Source organism: Zingiber officinale, chromosome 6A, assembly GCF_018446385.1.
Source record: "Zingiber officinale cultivar Zhangliang chromosome 6A, Zo_v1.1, whole genome shotgun sequence".
Classification (NCBI taxonomy): Eukaryota; Viridiplantae; Streptophyta; class Magnoliopsida; order Zingiberales; family Zingiberaceae; genus Zingiber; species Zingiber officinale.
Window position 1 is genome coordinate 57,870,596 of NC_055997.1, and position 20,605 is coordinate 57,891,200.

The window sequence follows — 20,605 nt, forward strand, 5'->3', positions numbered from 1 at the left end:
AAGCCCCAAGGCTCAAGGGAACATCTTCCGGCGACGACTCCAACACGAAAAAGGTCCTTCTCCGCGAGAGGAACGCGAAGACGTGAGCGAATCGTCGAGAAGTCGTCTCCACCGGAATTTCTAGCGAAAGGAATTGTAAGAAAATTAGCGTACGAGGTAAGAAACCCCTCACCTGCAGTATAATAGCTCCGTTTGATTTCCTACGCATTAGTTTTAGCTATATGAAGGTTTTTCCGGCGCTTAGGGTGTGTTTAAACCCTCCTCGAGGATTAGGGATCTAGTTGAGCACCACTAGACGGGCCGGACACGTTGTTCTCCTTTAGTTGGAGATTCTAGACGTTGTCGGGTGCCTAGAGGTGACCTCCCTATTGGAGGAGAGAGTTGGAGCACACCAAGTGTTTGGTAAAATGTTAGTGTAGCTAAATACCACCTCAGTTATGTTTAATAGCTCAGTTAAATGCATTAGAAGAGTTTAAAACAGTAAATCAGTGTATTTTAGCTTATATGGGACTACGGTCCAATGGGTGGGCTCCCATAGTCGCCTCTAGGTTCAGACAACCTAGCTCTAGGTTCAGATAACCTAGAAACAGCAAGTTAGAATAGTTAGCTATTTTCAGTATTTTATTTTCAGTGGCAATCGATCAGATATCCATTGGGTTGGACTCCCACAGTCGTCCCTAGGTTTAGATAACCTAGTTAACCCTACTAAATTCGGGACTTGCAAACCCGGGTCTAGTTAGGGATGCGCGCATAGCAAGTACAGTTGTCGGGCCCAAACAGCATGATTATGTATTTTCACTTACTATGAAATAGTTTTCAAAACTCAAAACTTGTTATATTAGTTGAGGTTGATTTCAGTATCAGTTTAGCTTCAGTTTAGCTCTTCCTTGTTTATACCTTATGATAGCTTATGTTCAGCTTATGTTATGCCATGCTTTGTACGATACCATGCCATGCCATGCTTGCATATTCAGTATGTTCTTTTCAAATAGCATGATTTAAAATCATATTTGCATCGTTGCATATTTTTGTGAGGTAGATGGTTTCTTACTAAGCTTTAAGCTTACAGATTCTACTTTTCCTTATACTGCAGATAAAGGTAAAGGAAAGATGGACTAGCAGTGGAGGCTGGAGGATAATGCAAAGGATGGTGTGTGTGGCAGGAACTGGAATAAAAGATCCTCTAGGGATTTGCACCTACTATAGCATTTTACAGTTCATTAGTTTAGTTTTCGTGGTTTATGCACTTTTGAAATGCTAGAATGTTTAACTCATGGAAGATTGGTTTAAGTTGTTAGTAATTATGTTAGAGTACTAGTTTTTATGTCATCAGTATGTTCCTCATGTAGTGTATAACTCATGTGTGAGATTTTAGCACGAACAAGTGCTGAAATCAGAGTTCAGGGCTGAAATCAGAACTCTGATCGGTCTCCAGACCGATCAGGGCCTGGGCAGTGTCACTGGATCGGTCAGCCGACCGATCCAGACAGATACAGTAGGCTACTGTATCCTCCTGGATCGGTCAGCCGACCGATCTAGCGCGATACAGTAGCGATCCGGGCGTTGGGAACAGAACGACCGCAGCTCCGATCGATCTGTGGATCGATCGGCAGGTAGTTGGGAAGTTTAGTTTATAGTCCCTAGCTCAGTTGGGATGTCCAGTTTCCCTCCCCTAGCATGTGTACAACTCCTAGGTACACCTAGAATATTCAGATTAGTTTTTCAAAGATAATAGTTAGCAAAATTTTAATTAGCCTAGCTTTCCGCACAGTCAGTTCAGTACAACTGTAGCGATTCGCCTTACAGCCTAGTAGCTAGAAGGCGGGTCGTTACACATATAATATAAAAGAATATGACAGACGCTGTACATTTGATAAATAATACTGAATCATGATTACTAGGATGGAAACCAAGCGAAGTGATCACTGTAGAAAACTTCTTAAACTAAGCACGAGGTGCTTGTTTGAGACCATAAAGCGCTTTACGAAGCTTGCAAACTTTATCAGGTTAGTGTAAAATACCAGGAGGAGGTGTCATATAAACTTCTTCATGAAGATCACCATTTATAAATACATTCTTGACATCTATCTGAGATATTCTCCATCAACAAATAGAAGCAACAACAATCAGAGTACTCCTGAGAATAGTCTTTCGCAACAAGAAGAGCTTTGTATCATTCAATAGATCAATCAGATTTAGTTTTAATCTTATATACCTAATGAGAACCAATATTATGTTTTCCTATGGCAACAATATCAAATCCCATATATGAGTTTGATGCAAAGTAGTTAGTTTCTTAGCCATAACACTCTGCCATAGTGGATTACAAACAACTTCTTTGTAGGATATAGGTTTAGAAAGACAATGAAAAGATGCAACAAATGAAGCAAAAGAACGAGAATAATAAGAGTAAGCAAAATCTAGTAGTTTAGTAGACTTATGAACATGAGTGGATTGACGACGGTGGAGAGAAGGATCATCCGCAACCTTAGGAGATGATTGGATATATTATCTATTGTAGGGTCAAAAATCATTGTAACTGACAGCTAAAAGGCATTGCCCTCACGACAACGGTTTTGAATCCGCTGTCTTTGTAGACGTTAGGACAACCATTTTTATCATTGTTGTTTATATGCTCAATAATTTTTACCCTATACGACAACATTTTATAATGTTTGGTAGATAATTTTAATATGTTTTACAAACGGATAAAACTCGTTGTCTCTTATCCCTTTTCACAAAAAATCTGCTATGGTTACGCACTTTTACAACGCTTCTAATCGTTGTCTTTAATGTTCATGTTATAACATGATAATAATAAACAACCAATCTTTATTTAATATAAATAAACCATCAATACAAAACTAAATATTTACTACATTCAATCCATGAAAATGTTATCTTCAAATTTCAAAAATTAACTACACATCAAAATGAGAAAATAATAGCTATACATGTAATCGAAATCCAAAATATGCTGATCACTGTCACTCTCATTGTCTAATTCAAAATATGTTATACATGTTATCTTCATTGTCACTATCTGATTCAGAGTGGGATCTTCTTTTGTGCTTTGTTGAAGCCTTTAATTTCGTCTCCCTTGCTTCTGCATCAATCTTTGCCTTAGCAAGCTATTCTTCTCCTAGTACTCCAGTCTAGAGCTGGCCTTACTACACAAGTTAGAAAAGAAGAGGAAGGAAAGCTGTCAGTGTTTTCCTAGCTAGGAAATGGAAAATAAAACACATCTAGTAGCTTTTCAGTAGTAGTCATGCAGAATCCACAAAGCCTAAGGATGTGTCTGTGAATTGCTAGGCTGATCATTTCCACTTCAGCTTTAAATTGTATCTCTCTGCTTGCCACATTACCGCCATCGAGTCTTTTAACAGCGACTAAGGTTCTGCCTTGTAGCTTCCCTTTGTAGACATTTCCAAAGCCACCTTTGCAAAGTGAGTTTTTGCTGCTGAAACCATTTGTTGCTATTTGAAGCTCCCTGAACTGAAACCTTTTCAAATTGCCAAGGCAGATTACTTTGTGTTGATCTGAGCAAATGAGTTAGTAGTCGTCACTCCGTACAATTAGATTATCAATATAATTAATGGTGTTAAAATTAGGGATGGTACAGTTATCTATTTCGAAATATTACCATTTGCATCGAAGAATACTTGTTGGCTACGCCTTTTATGACACCAAATAAGTAGACCAAGTGCAAGGCTAATGAAACAGATGCACGCGAGACCGTAAGCTACTGGGCAAATTATTGTATGTCTTTTCGATTTTTGTATACTTTGATCACCTTCAAGAGTAAGAAAATTGGTCAGGCGAGATATATGTCATATATTTGCAAAACAAGATAGTACCGGGAGAATCATTATTTATGTTGAAGGACATAGGTATAGGAATTGCCCCATAGCATTCTTTCTCATTGCCAGTTGGACAAATTAAGGCATTTCCGATGACACTGCAAGTGAAGTAAAATATTGCAAGATCTTACTCAAGTAATGATAAAGCTCTAACATAGTAAGTTATCTTCTCCTTGAACATTAATTATATAAAATCTTAAGCTTACATTAAGGCAATTAAAGACTTACTTAAATGTTCTTCCAGGAAATCTTGGCACAAGACCACTCAAATTAAACCCAAAGCTATTCTTCTCCTGGTACTCCCAAAGTTATTGTAGGTTTAAAGGAAGTGCATCTCACAAAGAGAAAAAATCAATGTTAACTCGTCTAGTATCTCATGAGTCAAAATACTAGGCATTCAGTGCATCATAAAGCATAATCTTAGTATTTCTAAAATGTAACTACCATGTAGTGCTTAATTTTTCTACCATCTATGTTATACATCATGTATAACTGAGGAAATATTTCTAGACAATCATATTGCTAATATTAAAATTTCAGGTAGATACTATATCAATTTTTATCTATAACCACAATAATGACTTTTTGACAACTGCCCTAAGATTATAGTTGACAAAATAATATAATCAGCATTGGAAATAGTAAATTCTGTAAATTTTTCTTCATCTATAAACTAACTTTTAGAAAAATAGCAAAGAATCAGACAGATATGTATGTGTTTGAGAGGTATTGAATATTAAAAGATTCATTAGAAAGAAAATTACACACTAAGGAAGAAACATAAGGTCAAATTTTTACCTTATGCAGATGTGAGAAGGCACACTTGAACAAACAACCAATTCACTTCTTGGAACAGATCAACAAGAATCTCTGTCACACAGATGCAAAACAATGCTTAGAACCTGTAGACTTTTAACACTAGCAAGTGCAAACTAAATGGCTGAAGAAAAGGCATGTAAATGTAACAAAAATCCAGCAAATCTGTAAGTGTATTTAAAGGAAAGAACTGTCATGTATCTGCAAATAAAAATTTGAAAGAACTTCTAAAGTTAAATGTAGAGAAGAATTGCATCCAATACCCTTATAAATCATAGAATTTCTAAGCAACAAGGGGTCATTATATTGCAATAGTCAACTAGCTAATTTCTAATTATAATATCTAAGATTTGACAGTTAGTTTTGATAACTTCCTAGAGTCATATATAGAGAAATTTTGTAGTAACTAGTTATAACATATTAAAGCATACATTCTAAGATATCAGGGTCTTTGCATAAGAACAATTCTATTCTAATCAACACTTATAACCTACAATACTAAAGTAATTTACCAAAATGAGGTATTTATCCAGTTTCAATGAAATAAGAGAATACAATATAAAACACGAAGAATCAATCAAGACACCAATGATAGTATTTCCTATGACTATATCATAATTACGCATTTCTGAAAGTACACAAACTCAACACAGATTAAAAACATAATACAAAAAACAAGCAGATTGAATCTAAACCTAGAACAAAATTCCTAATTCAAGAATAAAAAAAGAACCCAGATCTGAGAAAGCCCTATAACCTAAAACATCTTTCATCTCACTACAATCAATAGATCGACCGAGAAGATTATATGCCTGAGTGAAAACTGATACGATCAAGCAGCGAACGGGCTCCTCACTGATGCCCTAAAAAAAAATATCGGCGGAAGCCAGAAAGAGGATCTCGGGATTGTAGAGACATAGATCGGAAAAACAAACAAATAACACATAAGAAAGACGAGAAGAGGGATCTTTCCTAGGTCTAGGGACACAGCAACGGAGGAGGCGCAGCACGAATAGCCTGAAGCTCGGCGGTGACACTCGACATGGCGATAAAAATTGAAGGCGCGGGCGAAGGGTCGGAGGAGGAAGGCAAAGGTGGGGGCGGCGGCGGGGACTTCAGCGGAGGCGCATCCAACATACCTTATATTCTTGCATACCTTGAGTTGTACTAGTCGTACAGGTATCCGGGGTTGCCAATAGCCACATCTTCCATAGGAATAGGAGGAGAAGAACATGGAATTGGAATTTCTAATGAGGCGCACTCGGCTTCTCGAGGGTACGGTCGGTAAGATCCGACGGGCGATCTTGGAGTAGGAGAGCACACTGTTGTGGAGGGAGAACTAGTGGAGGCACCACCCCTTCTTGTCGCGCAGTCACAGGATGACATAAAGAGATCATACGAGGTGAGGGAAAGAAAAATACATTAGGGTTCGAGAATGCTAAGGGGGAAAACACGGTGTCTAAATATTTTCAGAGAGAGGGAAAGCAAAATTACGAAGGGAGCAAATGACGAACGAATAAAGTCAAAGACAATGGTTTTATCAAAAACTATTGTTGTCACCCCTAAAAAAGCGCTTAAAGACAACGGTTTAGAAAACCATTGTAAAAAGTATTGTTGATTTAAAAGGAAGTCGCTCAATGACAATAGTTTTCATAAAATCGTTGTCTTTTATATTTAATCGGGAGTTCAAAGACAACGATTTTATCAAAAACCATTGTCTTTGAGCAAATTTACAACGGTTTCTCTTAAAATCGTTGTCTTTGGGGTATTGTCTTTTAACATTTTTGTTGTAGTATACTAAATTCAGTTGAGTACTAGTAGGAGTTAGGGATGAAGTTTCATCAGGGTCGGTATTGAAAGGATCAATGCAAAATAGATCTAACTTTGTCATATTATGCGAACTAGCCGAAATAGAAAAGAATGGAAGATGCACAAAAACCACAACATGACTAGAGATATACAATTTTTGACTAATGGGATCAAAGCAACGATATCTTTTTGACTAACACCATAACTGAAAAAGACACAAAGAGCAGACCAAGTGGCTAACTTATTATGCTCGACATGTGGATGAAGGACAAAGCAAGTACAATCAAAAACACGCAAAGAGGAATAGACAGGAGCATGCCCATACAATTTTTCAAAAGGTAACAAGCTTGAATTGTGAGGTTGGAATTCTATTAATTGCGTGAGCAGCAAAAAGGATTATTTCCTCCCAAAAGGCACTAGGAACACTTACAGACAATAAAAATGAATAGGCTATTTTAACAAGATGCCTATATTTTCGTTCAGCCACACCATTCTTTCAAGAGCATCTGTACATGAGGTTTGATGAATAATACCATCAGAAGTAAGTAAATGTAAAAAATAATTTGAAGTGTATTTACCCTCCAAATCACAATGAAAATACTTTATGACACTAGAATGTTAAGTTTTTATAAGAGCTCTAAAGTTGTTGAAAATGATAAGATAATCAAATCTATGTTTCATAAGACAGACCCAAGAGTAACAAGTACAATCATCAATAAACGAAACATAATACCTTAACCCCCCTTTTTATAAGAATAGGAGAGGGTCATACACATTAGAATGGATAAAATTAAATGGAGCAGAAGAAAAAGAAAAACTTTTAGAAAATGGTAAGGTAAAAAATTTGACTAGTTTACAACCACTACAATCCGAAATATCAAAACTTTTTTAAGGTCATAATACTTTTGTAGAAGCTAAAAATTGTTGGTGCAGGAAGCATCTGACGATCGAACCCAAGTTTTAATAATGGCTAAGGGATTCAAAGTAAAGATTACTTGTTTTTTAACATGCTTGAATGAGGTTTCAGGAAAGTCCTAACTGCGGTTAGGCAGGTGAAAAATCTTAAGGGGTGGTAACCTTAGGTCCTAGGGGCGCAGAACCCTAGGTGGAGGAAAATCCTAATGGGGTAACCTTAGGTCCTAGGGGGTGGTAACCCTAGGTCCTAGTGGGTGGTAACCCTAGGTGGTGGAAAACCCTAAGGAGCAGTAACCTTAGGTCCTAGGAGTTGGTAACCCTAGGTGGTGGAAAAACCTAAGGGGCGGTAACCTTAGGTCCTATGGGATGATAACTTTAGGTGATGGAAAATCCTAGGGGATGGTAACCCTAAATCCTAGGGGGTGGTAACCCTAAGCAGAAAGTCCAGTCGGTCTGGAGGATTGTACTGACATCAGGTATGCTCTCCTGAGTGGAGTAGGTGAGGGTGTGTTCCCCGCAGAGGGGACAGTAGACATCGGTTCAACTTAGGGTTTCCGGTTGGAAATCCGAAGTCAGATCCAGGATAGTCCGGAGACTATTAATATTTTATTTACCATGTCTATTGTGTGCTAACTTTGTTTTGCAGGGTATGTGTTTAGGACTAACACATTTTGCAGGAACAAAGGAGCAAGTTTCAACTCGGATGAACAATATCCGAGGCGCCTCCATGAAGCTTGGAGGCACCTTGGGTGCAAGCCGAAACCAGCTGTGCAGAGGAGCTGGAGGCGCCTTCATGGGGACTGAAGGCGCCTTGGATCACTGCTCGAAGGCGCCTTGGAGCGGCATTAAAGGCGCCTTCAAGTGGATAATGAGCAGCGGTCAAAGCCTGATCGACAGTGATCGAAGCGGGATAAAACTTAGGGTCTAAGGCGCCTTAGAGCTTGATGGAGGCGCCTTGAACACCCTTTATAAGGGAGTCTCAACCAACAACTCAAAAGATCAACTTCCGAGCAATCCTTACGCTACAAGCTACTAACGAGATGATCCCGAAGTGCTGCAACATCATCCCGACAACCCCGAGCTTCAGATTTGATATTCTTGTTGTCGGTACTACTTTTTCTTTATTGTTCAAATTGTAATTAGTTTGTAATAACTTTTCGAGCTTATAGTTGTTGCCCACTGGAAGCGATCAACGATCGCGGGCCTTGGAGTAGGAGTTACCACAGGCTCCGAACCAACTAACTCCTCGTGTCTTTATGTGTGATTGTTATTTTAATTTTCGCTGCTTATTACTCGAGTTTTGATTCCGAAACGAGGAAAGCCATGAGCGCTATTCACCCCCTCTCTAGCGCTTCTCGATCCAACAAAAACTACATGAGAGTGCCACAAATAAAAATTAGAAGATGAACAACTCAAATAAAAAGATGATAAATCCATACTCGAAGCTACAACTTCTGGTACTTTGAGTTGATCTAAAACATAGAGTCTTCCTTGCTTATAACTTATCCTAATTAGCCTCTAAGATTACAAGTCCAATAATTAGATGAAGAAAAAGAGACTCGGTATCCAAACTCACAAAATTGACATAAACAAGATTTAAAGTAAGACTCAGAATATAATAAACATTAGTAAGAGATAAACAAAATAAAATAATTGAACCAACACCTACTAATGACATAGGAGTACCATCAGTAGTCATAATAGATATAGATAAATTGGGAAAAAATAAACAAAAGATAATAAATTAGATGACATATGTGGGAGACACCAGAATCTAAAATCTGCAAGGATGAAGATATACCTGAAATATTAGATAATGGCAAACCTATATGAGAGGATGTTGACAAGGCAGAGGGCTGTGAAGTAAGGAACTATTAAAACTACTCCTACATATATGGATCAGATTTCCATGAAGCATTGTATGATCAAACATGATGACAGAACAAATAATGCTCAAAATAATCAAACTGTAAGGATACACATATGTACGATCTATAAAAACTATTGTCAAGATGACCCATAATCACACGAAGAATTTGAGGTAGAAAAGGATGTCGGCGTAGCAATTGATAGAACAGGGCGCAGTATCAAAATCAGCAGAAAAGGATATCGGTGTTGAAATCAGCAACATTGGACGTCAACGCCGAAATCGATAAAAAAGGATGTCAACGCCAAAATAGACAACAATAATAGGAGACGATAGTGGCAACAGGAAGCAATAACAGGGAGCGGTAGAAAAAATTAGGTTAGAGAAGGAGAACCGCTCTAATACCATGTAGAAATTAAGAAAAGGAAAAGGTTAGCCATATTATTGAATCCAAAATTAATTATTAGAAATAAATAATATAAATATTTATATAGTTAAGTTAAGAAACCGTAACCTTAAATAGAAAATGGAAAAGGACCAAATTATCCTAAAAATTATAAACAAATAAATAAATATATATAATCTAATAGATCTTGAGGCTCTCCAACCTCTCAACAGTGCCCCGCTAGAGCTCACGCCAGAGAATTGGAGGTCGTGGAAGCTTTAACATTAAGTAGAGCTTCCTCGGCTCGAGCAGGTGGTTGAAGTTGAGCAGTCCCTGGTTGTCGCCGGCCTCAAGGAGGGAGTAGCCCGGGTGGTCCAAGAGCGTAGTGGCAGAAAAAATTAGGTCAGAGAAGGAGAACCGCTCTGATACCATATAGAAATTAAGAAAATGAAATGTTAGTGATATTATTGAATTCAAAATTAATTATTAGAAATACAGAATATAATCTTTATATAGTTAAGTTAAGAAACGCTAACCCTAAATATAAAATGGAAAAATACTAATAATATATATATATATATATATATATATATATATATATATATATATATATATATATATATATATATATATATATATATATATATATATATATATATATATATTTATTTATATATATATAATCTAATAGATCTTGAGGCTCTCCAACCTCTCAATGGTGCCCCGCTAGAGCTCACGCCAAAGAATTGGGGGTCATGGAAGCTTCAACATTAAGTAGAGCTTCCTTGGCTTGAGCAGGTGGCTGAAGTTGAGCAGTCCCTAGTTGTCGCTGGCCTCAAGGAGGGAGTAGCCCGGGTGGTCCAAGAGCACATTGGCTGTGATGGCCTAGGGATCTAGCTAGATGACTCTGCCATCAATCATCATCACTTTGGTTGATCTCTCCTTCCTCTTCCTCTTCCTCTTCCTCACACACCCATTAAATTCCCCATTAAACCCTATAATTATTTTTTCTCTTGATCTCTATAATTATTAAGGGCTAGCTCAAATTAAGATTATTCAATATAATTATTATTATTATTTGTTAATTCATAAATTTAACTTCAATTTGACTGACTAATTTTGGAATGACAAGTCCAATCCTATAAAAATTTTCTATAGGACATAAAAGTATATCCAAAAAACATAGATAGATTTTGTCAGAGATTTTGATAGATGATCTAGCATCACAAATAATTTGAACATTTGTTGGGGTTCAATCAAAGTCCCATATTAGAAAGATTTGATAAAAATCATGGGATTAAAAGGATGCATGATATCTCCATTGGCATGAGACCTTTTGGGGAGAGCCCAAGAGCAAAGTCATGAGAGCTCAGGCCCAAAGTGGACAATATCATGTCATTGTGAAGATATGTATACATCTTTATGCACAACAAATGATATCAGAGCCATGGTCTAAACCAGATGCCATGAGGGCAGCCTTGAACGAAGTTGAGGGTGTGCCCAGAGTAGATCAGGGTGACCGTATGTTCACAGGGAACCCAAAGTAGGTCAAGGTGACCAGATGCTTGCGGGGAGGCCTGAAGCAGGTCAGGGTGACCGGATGCTCACGGATAGGCCCGAAGGAGGTCAAGATTAACTGGATCCAGCTACTTACGGGGAGGCCCGAAATAGGTCAGGATGACCGAATGCTTGTGGGAAAGGTCCTGAAGCAGGTCAAGGTGACCGGATACTCGTGGGGAGGCCCGGAGCAGGTCAGGATGACCGGATGCTTGTGGGAAATGTCCTGAAGTAGGTCAGGGTGACCGAATACTCGCGGGGAGGGCTGGAGAAGGTTAGGATGACTGGATGCTTATAAGGAGGCCTGGAGCAGGTTAGGGTGACCAGATGCTGACGGAGAGGCGAGTAAGTCAGGGTGATATGATGCTCGTAGGGAGGCCCAAAGCAGGTCAAGGTGGCCGAATGCTCGCGGGGAGACCCGGAGTAGGTCAAGATGATCGAGTGCGGATGGTTGTAGAGAAGCCTAGAGCAGGTCAGAGTGACCAGATGCTCACGGGGAGACCTGTACCATGAAAGTAATTATGGTTCTTGGTTTGAGGGGATGATTGTTGGGGTTCAATCAAAGTCCCATATTGGAAAGATTTGGTAAAGATCATGGGGTTAAAAGGATGCATGATATCTTCATTGGCATGAAGTCTTTTGAGGAGATCTCAAAAGAAAAGTCATAAAGACTTAAATCTAAAATAGACAATATCATATCATTATGAAAATATATAAACATCATTTTACACAACAACACTTCAAGCATATAATATATTCGATGAGACATTCAACCTGATGAGAGTTCATCCTATTTCTTATCAACTTACACCATCGAAATTCAACCTGATGAGAGTTCATCCTATTTCTTATCAACTATTTTCTTATCAACTATAATTAATGAATCACGTCACAGAGATGATTTAGTAGTATGTTCTTGATGGTTTGTAAGTGATCGAGCGAGCGGCACGTGGCCACTTTACTTGACGTATAATTAATAAATTTAGTTTCAATTTTTGAAAGGACAACCGTGGAATATATATCTTTTGGAACTTATCTTGTTTAATTTCATTATGCGTAGTTAAGAACGAAACAACGAACGTTGACATGCTTCTGAATTATGGATCAGGAGATTTGAAGGTACTTAATCTTCTCAGGAAAGACAAGTAGGCCTTGTCATTTTCTATAAGAGCTACTTGGAATTCCATTTCACGTCTATAATAATACTTCTAGAAAGAATTTAACTTTATTATTTTTCAATAACAATAATAATAAAATATTTATCCTTTAATACTGACTATATGAAGTTTTCTATATTATTAGATTTAATCCTTTATTATATATTCATTTATATTTAAATAAATTTTATTCTATTTTATTATTTATTACTAATTTTTTATTATTTTTACTTAAAATAAAAAAAATAATTTACTCAGTATCATATTTTATTGAAACTATAAACTCGAAACTACATAGTTTAATAGAGTTCTTCAAAACTACTGTTCAACCTCTTATACCATCCTGCCAACTAACGAATAAGAGCGGTGAAGTGATATAGCACGAAAGGAGATTGAGTTTTGGGAAGTTTGGACAGTAGAAATTTAGAATAAAATAGTATAAAAAATATAGAAAGTTAGATATCACATCTAAGGATTCTTAGACATCACATCATGAGAAGATTATGTCGCACAACCTACATATTTCATTATTATAGTAGTATACATATTTACATTAGGATCCACAAAAGACTCAAGCAACATAAATACTAGTTGATGGATTCATTAAAAACATAAATAACTCATAAAGGCACATAGTAAATATAAAAGACTCATAAATATGTTATAATTTTTCAAGTATGAGAAATTAAAGTATATTAAAATTGTGGGACATTTAATGTTTGCTTTTGCTTAAACTCTATGAAATTAATTATCATATCCCAAATAAATTTATCATCTTCTAAGACATGCAAAATTAATGATGGAGTTTTAAAATATTTATTTATATGTTTATAGACTTTTAATGGAGTTTGTTACTTTGTCTCCATCCTCAGATGAGGAAAATCATCCTCGGTGAGTTAAAAGTATGGAATCTTTTATACAAGTTTCTATTAAGATGTTAAAATTCATCATCATGTGCATTCATAAAAGGGCCATTCATTCCATTTAATAAGATACTTTTGATAACCATTTTCCTTTTCAAATATAAATTTAAATTGACGACAAATGAGCATTATGTGTATTACTTGTCATAACATTTTCATGTCCAGAATATAAAATGAGGTCCTCAATGTTAAAGGCAGTAGTTCAAGGACATAAGCATTAGAGCCGATTTTCTTTAAAACTTTATTGGCTTCAATATTCCTTAAATGAAATTTCTTATAAACCTCTTAGATATTGTTCTAGCCTTATACGAACCATAATCATATCGCCTTCCTGAAATTCAGCAAACCTTTTTTTTTCAAATCAGCATGTATTTTATATCTTTCATTGCTTAGAGATTTTTTTTTTGCCTGACATCATCATGTTTATCTTGTATGTGTTATTATTAAAAGTGTGTCAGCTTCAACACTTGGTCTTGCCTCGAATGGTAAAGGAACCAAATCAATTAATTTTCTAAGAAGCATACCTATAACAATTTAAAATGGGGTGTGTCTAATAGATCTATTCACCAAAGTATAACTCAACCATATGAAGAATTTTATGACTATTTGTTTGAGGGTGGAAAAAAAAGGAAAAACTTTAATTATGTATTCATCAATTTCCATAAGGTTTTCTAGAAGTAGCTTGTGAATTTTACATCTTGGTCGGATACAATTGTTAAGGGTAACCCCATGTTGACGAACAACTTCTTTGAAGAAAAGTTTAGCAATGTGAATAAAATCTGACGTCTTTAAGCATAGAATGATGAGAGCCCTCAAATCAATCCACCACTATAAATATAGAGTCATGTATTCTAATGGTTTTAAGCAAACCAAGCATAAAATTCATGCTTAGATCTTGTCATGGTTGGTGTGGCAATGAAAGAGACATATATGAACTTGTATTTTTCTTCCTCCCTTTAGATAATTGGCATGTGTGATATTAAGAGACAATCTCGCCACATCCTTCTTAAGACTAGGCCAATATAAATGGTCTTCAACCATTGCAATAGTTTGATCCCTTCCAAAATGACCTGTTGCTCCTCCAACATGTAACTGTCATAACACTTGTCCTTGAAGAGCAGTATTAGGCAAACAAAGTTGAGTTCCTTTAAAGAGATAATCATTATGGAGTGAAAATTCTAAGAAATCTCCATGTCGTCCCGCCATTAAAGCAACAAATATATTACTAAAATCTTTGCACAAAGGGTATCACTCAACTAAGTGCATCAACTACTTTATTTTCACACTAGATTTGTGTTTAGTGACAAAGGTATATTTTGTAGGACCGTTGGAACATGAGAGGGGGGGGGGGGGGGGGGGGGGTGACATATATTTTAAAATATTTTGTTTTCGATTTTTAGAAGTATAAGTGCATAGCGGAATAAATGAAGAAAAACACAAATGGAAGAATACAAGAGTTTTTACTTAGTCCAGAGCCTTCAGTGACTCCTACTCTAAGACCTAGGTCCCTTAAACCTTTTTGACGGATAATCACGAAATCTCTCTATTGATAAACTCCCGATAGAGTAGTCAAGTACAAAAATGAGGAAAGTGTAACATCGTACACTTTCCTTTTGCAAGTCTAAAAGATACTCAATAAATGAAATCATTACCAAACACTTAGAAGAATGGACTTTGATCAAGTTCGTGTATTGGTGTTGATCTGCTGGCAATGGTTGGGCATAGTAGAGTTGCAGCAATTGGAGAACGAAGTGGCAGAATGATCGGAATAGTTCTTCTAGCAATTCTATTTGATAGCATGGATGAACAACCCTTATAAAGGCCGTTGAGGGCACCTTAGTTCCCAACTAAGGTGCTACACTTCGCAGCTCTGATTTGATGTGCAAACTGCACAGTTTATCCTCTCGAAGGCACCCTCAGTCTCATTTGAGGCACCTTGGTTCCCAGCTGAGGCGCCTCCAACGCTGAATTTTGATCTTCCCTGCTTATCCATGTGGAGGCACCCTAAGCCATCTAGGGGGTCTCCAGTGTGAACTGAGGTGCCTCAAGTCCCACCTAAGGCACCTCAGACACTGTTTATCCGAATTTCAATTTTACATTTTAACCTTGCAAAAAAGCATTAATCCACAAAACAAAATATAACTTGCAAAACACAGTTAGGACAATTAAAATAAAATAATTATTAATTAGATCCTGTCTTCCTAAGATTATGATCTAGTCATGGTCTCAGTTTAGACATCTGAGATGGCTCTAAGATAGACCACGCCTATAGTCCCACCGAGACTTATTCTCACCATATTTCTGCCCTCTAGTGACTTACCTTTACTTACCAGTTGCAGTCTTTACATGACTTCTTTGACTCATCAGGTCTTCCTGCCAGATGCTCCATTTGGACTTTAGCCAGCTGTCATGTCTCATGAACCCAACTAAACTTCCTACCAGATATCAACATACTTGGGCTGCAGCCAATTTTGAGCCCTACAAACACAACTAGACTTCCTACCAAGTATCAACCTACCCGGGCTTCAACCTTGTGTCAAGTCCTAATCTTTTTAATCTTGCACACTTGGTAAAAAGGTTAGACAGACATAACACCTAACTTTAACCTTTTGTCATTCATCAAAACCTGAGTTTGACCATTAGTGCTTAACTGCATCAATATATTCTTGTAAAAAAGAGACCCACTTTCCATGTCAATGATTTAGGTTTTATTGATAATTGATATATTGAAGAGCTTGGTGATAAGAATATAGAACAAACTACTATGGAAGGAGATAGTGTTGCCAACAATGCAAAGCTTGAACTACTACATACAAATATTTATCATAAGTGGAATATTGTTGTCCCACTTTATTCAACTTCTTGACTGAATATGCCTTCAATTCCAACATTTGAAAATTTTGGTAGTCAAAGAATAGGCGCTTCAACCAATTTTTTCTTACTTCTTGAAAAACTTTCAAAGTTGTGTTGGTCCAAACAAATGGGTCTTTCTTTATACAATCAGTTATAGGGGCCATAATAATGCTGAAATTTTTGATGAACACCTATAAAATGTTGCAAGGCAATGAAAACTTCTGATTTCTTGTAGTGTCCTAGGCAATGACCACTCTTGGATGACTTTTACTTTTTCAGGATCTGCCTCTAATCCTCTAGATGAAACCATGAGGCCCAAAAATATCACAGAGGAAGTAAAGAAGCATTTCTTTGAATTTATATAGAACTTTTCTTTGTGAAGAATTCTCATCATGACTTGTTGCAAATGGATAAAATGATCTTCTTTACTCTTACTAAAAATTAAGATATCATTGAAATAAACAATAAAAAACTTTTCCATAAATGGTCATAGTACCTGATTCATAAAGTGGATAAATGTGCTAGGAATGTTAGAAATACCAAAAGATATGACAAGCCATTCATAAAGGCCATCTTTAATCTTGAAAGTTGTCTTCCATTCATCTCTCATCCTTATGCATATTTGATAATACCCACTTTTCAAATCAATTTTTAGAAAGATATAAGAACCAACATATCCAGCATATCATCAAGGTGAGGAGTTGTCAATCGATATTTGATAGTGATCTTATTGATCGCACGATTGTCAATACACATGTGTCAGCTACCATTTTGACAATGTAGGGATAACACATAAGCTTAGACGTTTCTGAATGAAACCCTTAGACAATAATTATTCCACTTGATTCTTCAATTCTGCATGACCACTTGGATTCATTCAATAGGCTGGTAGATTGGATAGTTATGAGCTTGGCATAAAACCAATAACATGCTGAATTTTACGCATTGGTGGAAGCTCACTAGATAATTCTTTCAAAGGCACATCAAAAAAATCATTTAATAACATAGTGATTTCCAGAGGACATGAAGAAGCTTCAGGATTAAATACTTCTTTAACTTCTTTAATTATTGGGAAAAATATAGTGGAACTTTCTTTACTCTCATTCTAAATTTTTTTGTTGGTTAGAATGTGAAGAGAATCCCCACTATTACTAGTAATCTTTGCCGTCTCTTGCTTGTATTGTTTCATTTCAGCGGTCTACATTGGTTTCAATAACACTTTCTTATTGTTGAATATGAAAGTGTATGTGTTCTCCTTGCCATAATGATGCGCATCTCGATTGTATAGCCAAAGTCTCCCAAGAAGTAGAAGTATATGAGTTACTTTCATAGGGAGAATGTCACATCAAATAGAATCACTATAATTTTCTCAAGAAAGAGAAATATGCTAGCATTGTGTTACCGGAATAGATGTGTTATCTATCCATCAAACCTTGTATGGTTGGGGATGTGGCTACATAGGAAACTTGAGGCACTCTACCATAGATGTTGTGACAACATTCATACAACTTCTTCCATCAATGAAAAGCTTATGTGCTTGATTCCCACAACTAACCAACACCTAAAAAAAGAAATGTCCATCACCAATCTTCACCTTAAACTTTTGAACTAGTAAGAATACGCCTAACAACAATTGTCAAAGAAGTGTCTTCATCTTTTTCCAAATTATCTTCAATATCAACTCCATAATCAAAAGAACTTTCATCTCCTTCTCCTCTTTGATTTTTTGCATCCTCTTCTGTTATATTTGAGAGATGTCTTAAGACAATCACCTTATGATATATACTATTTATTGAATGAATAAAGATTCACTATTTGAGTGTACATACTTTATATATATGATTGAATTTGAAACTTATTTACTAAATGTCCGCAATATGATTCATTGCATGAGAGAATTTGTTATTGGATCACAACTAGTGAGCATCTCTACATGTGCAATTATGAATGCATTGAAATAATCTCTAATCGATAAATTGATGAGTTCGGACATCATTGATTGTATGAGACTAGCACATGTTATATTCCTTAGTTTACCCAAGCAATTGTTCCTTATGGGTTGGAGAAGTTAAGGATAACGAGTTCATTGGAATGACCTATCATGAAACTTCATTTGGTTCTATACATAAAAGGATATGTCAATGAAGATCTCATTACAGCTTAAGTGAAAATTTCCTTCGACTTAAGGTATTCAAGTCATCTTGGTCATGAAGACTTAAACTTTGATATCTTAAGTAAGCATCTCCGTGAAAGTGTGGACTTGAAATGATTAAGTATAAGTCAAAGTGTCTGAAGGTATTTGGATAGCTCACAGAGAATTCACTGCTCCTTGCAAAATGAGATGTATACCCTACAGTCACTTGTTAGAATTGTTACTCAAAATCTTTGGTCAAAACATTACATGTCAAGAGTATGATACTCTTGGACATATGACTGAGTAATTTGAATCCATAGGATAAGAAAGTATGACTTGGGCTAGATGTGATGTGGTCAGCCTAATAGGGATTGACATATAGATTGTCTTGAACCAAGTGAATATAAGACAGCAAAAGAAATAAGGTATGACTCATTGTTGTCACGTCCCGGGGGAGTCCCTGCCGGTGAAATTTCGGCAACATCTCCCCTGTACGGATGACAATCTGGAGCTTGACTACACAACCCTCAGGGTCTCTCAATCCTCGACCAACACGGCCAGAACATATACAATAATTAAATAAACAATCCACGTAGTTTATATAGTACAGCCTCCGGCTGACAATCACAACCATGCAGTTTAATAAAAACCTATTCCACTACAACGAGGAAAACACAACCCATAACGCAAGAACTACCACAGCGAAAAATATGGGCATCATACCCAAATCATGATATAAAATCCACAATTGCAAGACGCACGCATCACCAGTATGTATATACATAACAAGAAAATAAAGACTGAAAACAGAAAACCGTCACAACACGGAGTGGGGACTAGCGACTAAAACCTCTTGAAAGCTTCAACATGAAATAGGAAAATAAAGTAACGGGATGAGTTCAATGAACTCAGCGGGTATCAAGCTGACATGCATAATAAGATATAGCTATTAGTAATAATCATGGAGTACAGTCTCCTGATTAATAACAAGAAATACAAAAATTGAACAAATAAAGAACCTGTACTAACCAGGACCTCCTATCCGGATATAAGAGTCGTCAGACCAAATACCTCATGTCTCCTATATGCATGTCAATCATATGCAACCACAAAAATGCAACATCCAATATGCAGCAATCACAAGCAATAAATGCAATCATGCATATGATGCAAATGACATGGTCACCTCTGATGATAGTTAGCCACCTCACACGCGATGGTGAGATCGAGTGGGTAGGGCTATGACAACTGTGCACTCTGCCATAACTGCTCCTGAGTGACCGAGTGGACAGGATGCTGTCGGAGTACACCTATCCTCCTACCCCAAATAGAGTGGGGGAGCTAAAGCTCTCATCTCCCTGTATCATAGTCAAGAGGAGGGATCCCTGCTCGCTACCACGCTACAGTCACCACTACCCATGAACGGACCAGCGGAGCCCTGACAGAGCAAACTGTACACACATCCTGCCTAAAATATCACTAACCCATGAGTGGTTGTGTGTGTGCAGGTCATGTAACTAGCGATGTGCTCAATAACAATGGAGCCGACAATCGTACAGCCTGCAATCATGCAAAATGGTGCATGCCACTAAGCATGTAAATCCTAAAAATATCAACCTCCTCATAATGTGTACCAAAAAGGAAACCAAGTCCATAACAATGATCTAGGTACACATGTCAGATGATAAACCTAGGTACACATGCTAAGTAATAAAATTAGGTACACAAGCTAAGTATATCTAGTAGCTAGACATGTATCCGATAATGCATTTATGTCACTACATAAGTACACATGACAAGAATAAAAAAGGATATACACATAAATGCACAACAGATAACAAAATAGGTATACTACGGGTATCAAGTAGTGACATACCAAGCAGATATTATAGCATAACTCTTACTACTAGTTATAACTCATTAAGTATATCAGAATGACAATATCAAAAAGATAAGTCAAAGGTATCCGTCTCAAAAAGAAGGTTGTATCAAATAAATCTCACATTGAGACTCTCATCTCGAATTAAAGTCCTGCAAATCAAACGTATAATTTAGCTACTCTAATATGTATCCAGTAGCTAAATCAAATTCCTATTAAACCAAGAAACCCTAATTCATCCATTAATCTTGGTTAACTAAGTAAATGAGATCTAACCCAAAGCTTAGATTAGATCCAACATTTTAACCTCAATATAACGAAACCACTTGACCAGCTATCCCTAACCATACTAACATTAATTCGGGTTTAAGCTACAGCAAGAAACAAATTCTTTACACCTTACCTCAACTTAAGCCACCACTGTTGACTCACGGCCGGGAAAACACAACT

General features: G+C 36.7%; 1 protein-coding gene across 1 annotated transcript; it reads right to left on the bottom strand.

Moving 5' to 3' along the window:
- Positions 1-2,857: 2,857 nt before the first annotated feature.
- Positions 2,858-4,168, bottom strand: LOC121996402 (protein NSP-INTERACTING KINASE 1-like). Its single transcript, XM_042550364.1, has 4 exons — positions 4,089-4,168; positions 3,858-3,958; positions 3,644-3,793; positions 2,858-3,539 (listed from the first exon to the last, which is right to left on the bottom strand). Exons 2-4 carry the CDS (start codon positions 3,886-3,888, stop codon positions 3,217-3,219), a joined length of 504 nt encoding a protein of 167 aa, XP_042406298.1. The 5' UTR covers positions 3,889-3,958; positions 4,089-4,168; the 3' UTR covers positions 2,858-3,216.
- Positions 4,169-20,605: the final 16,437 nt, after the last annotated feature.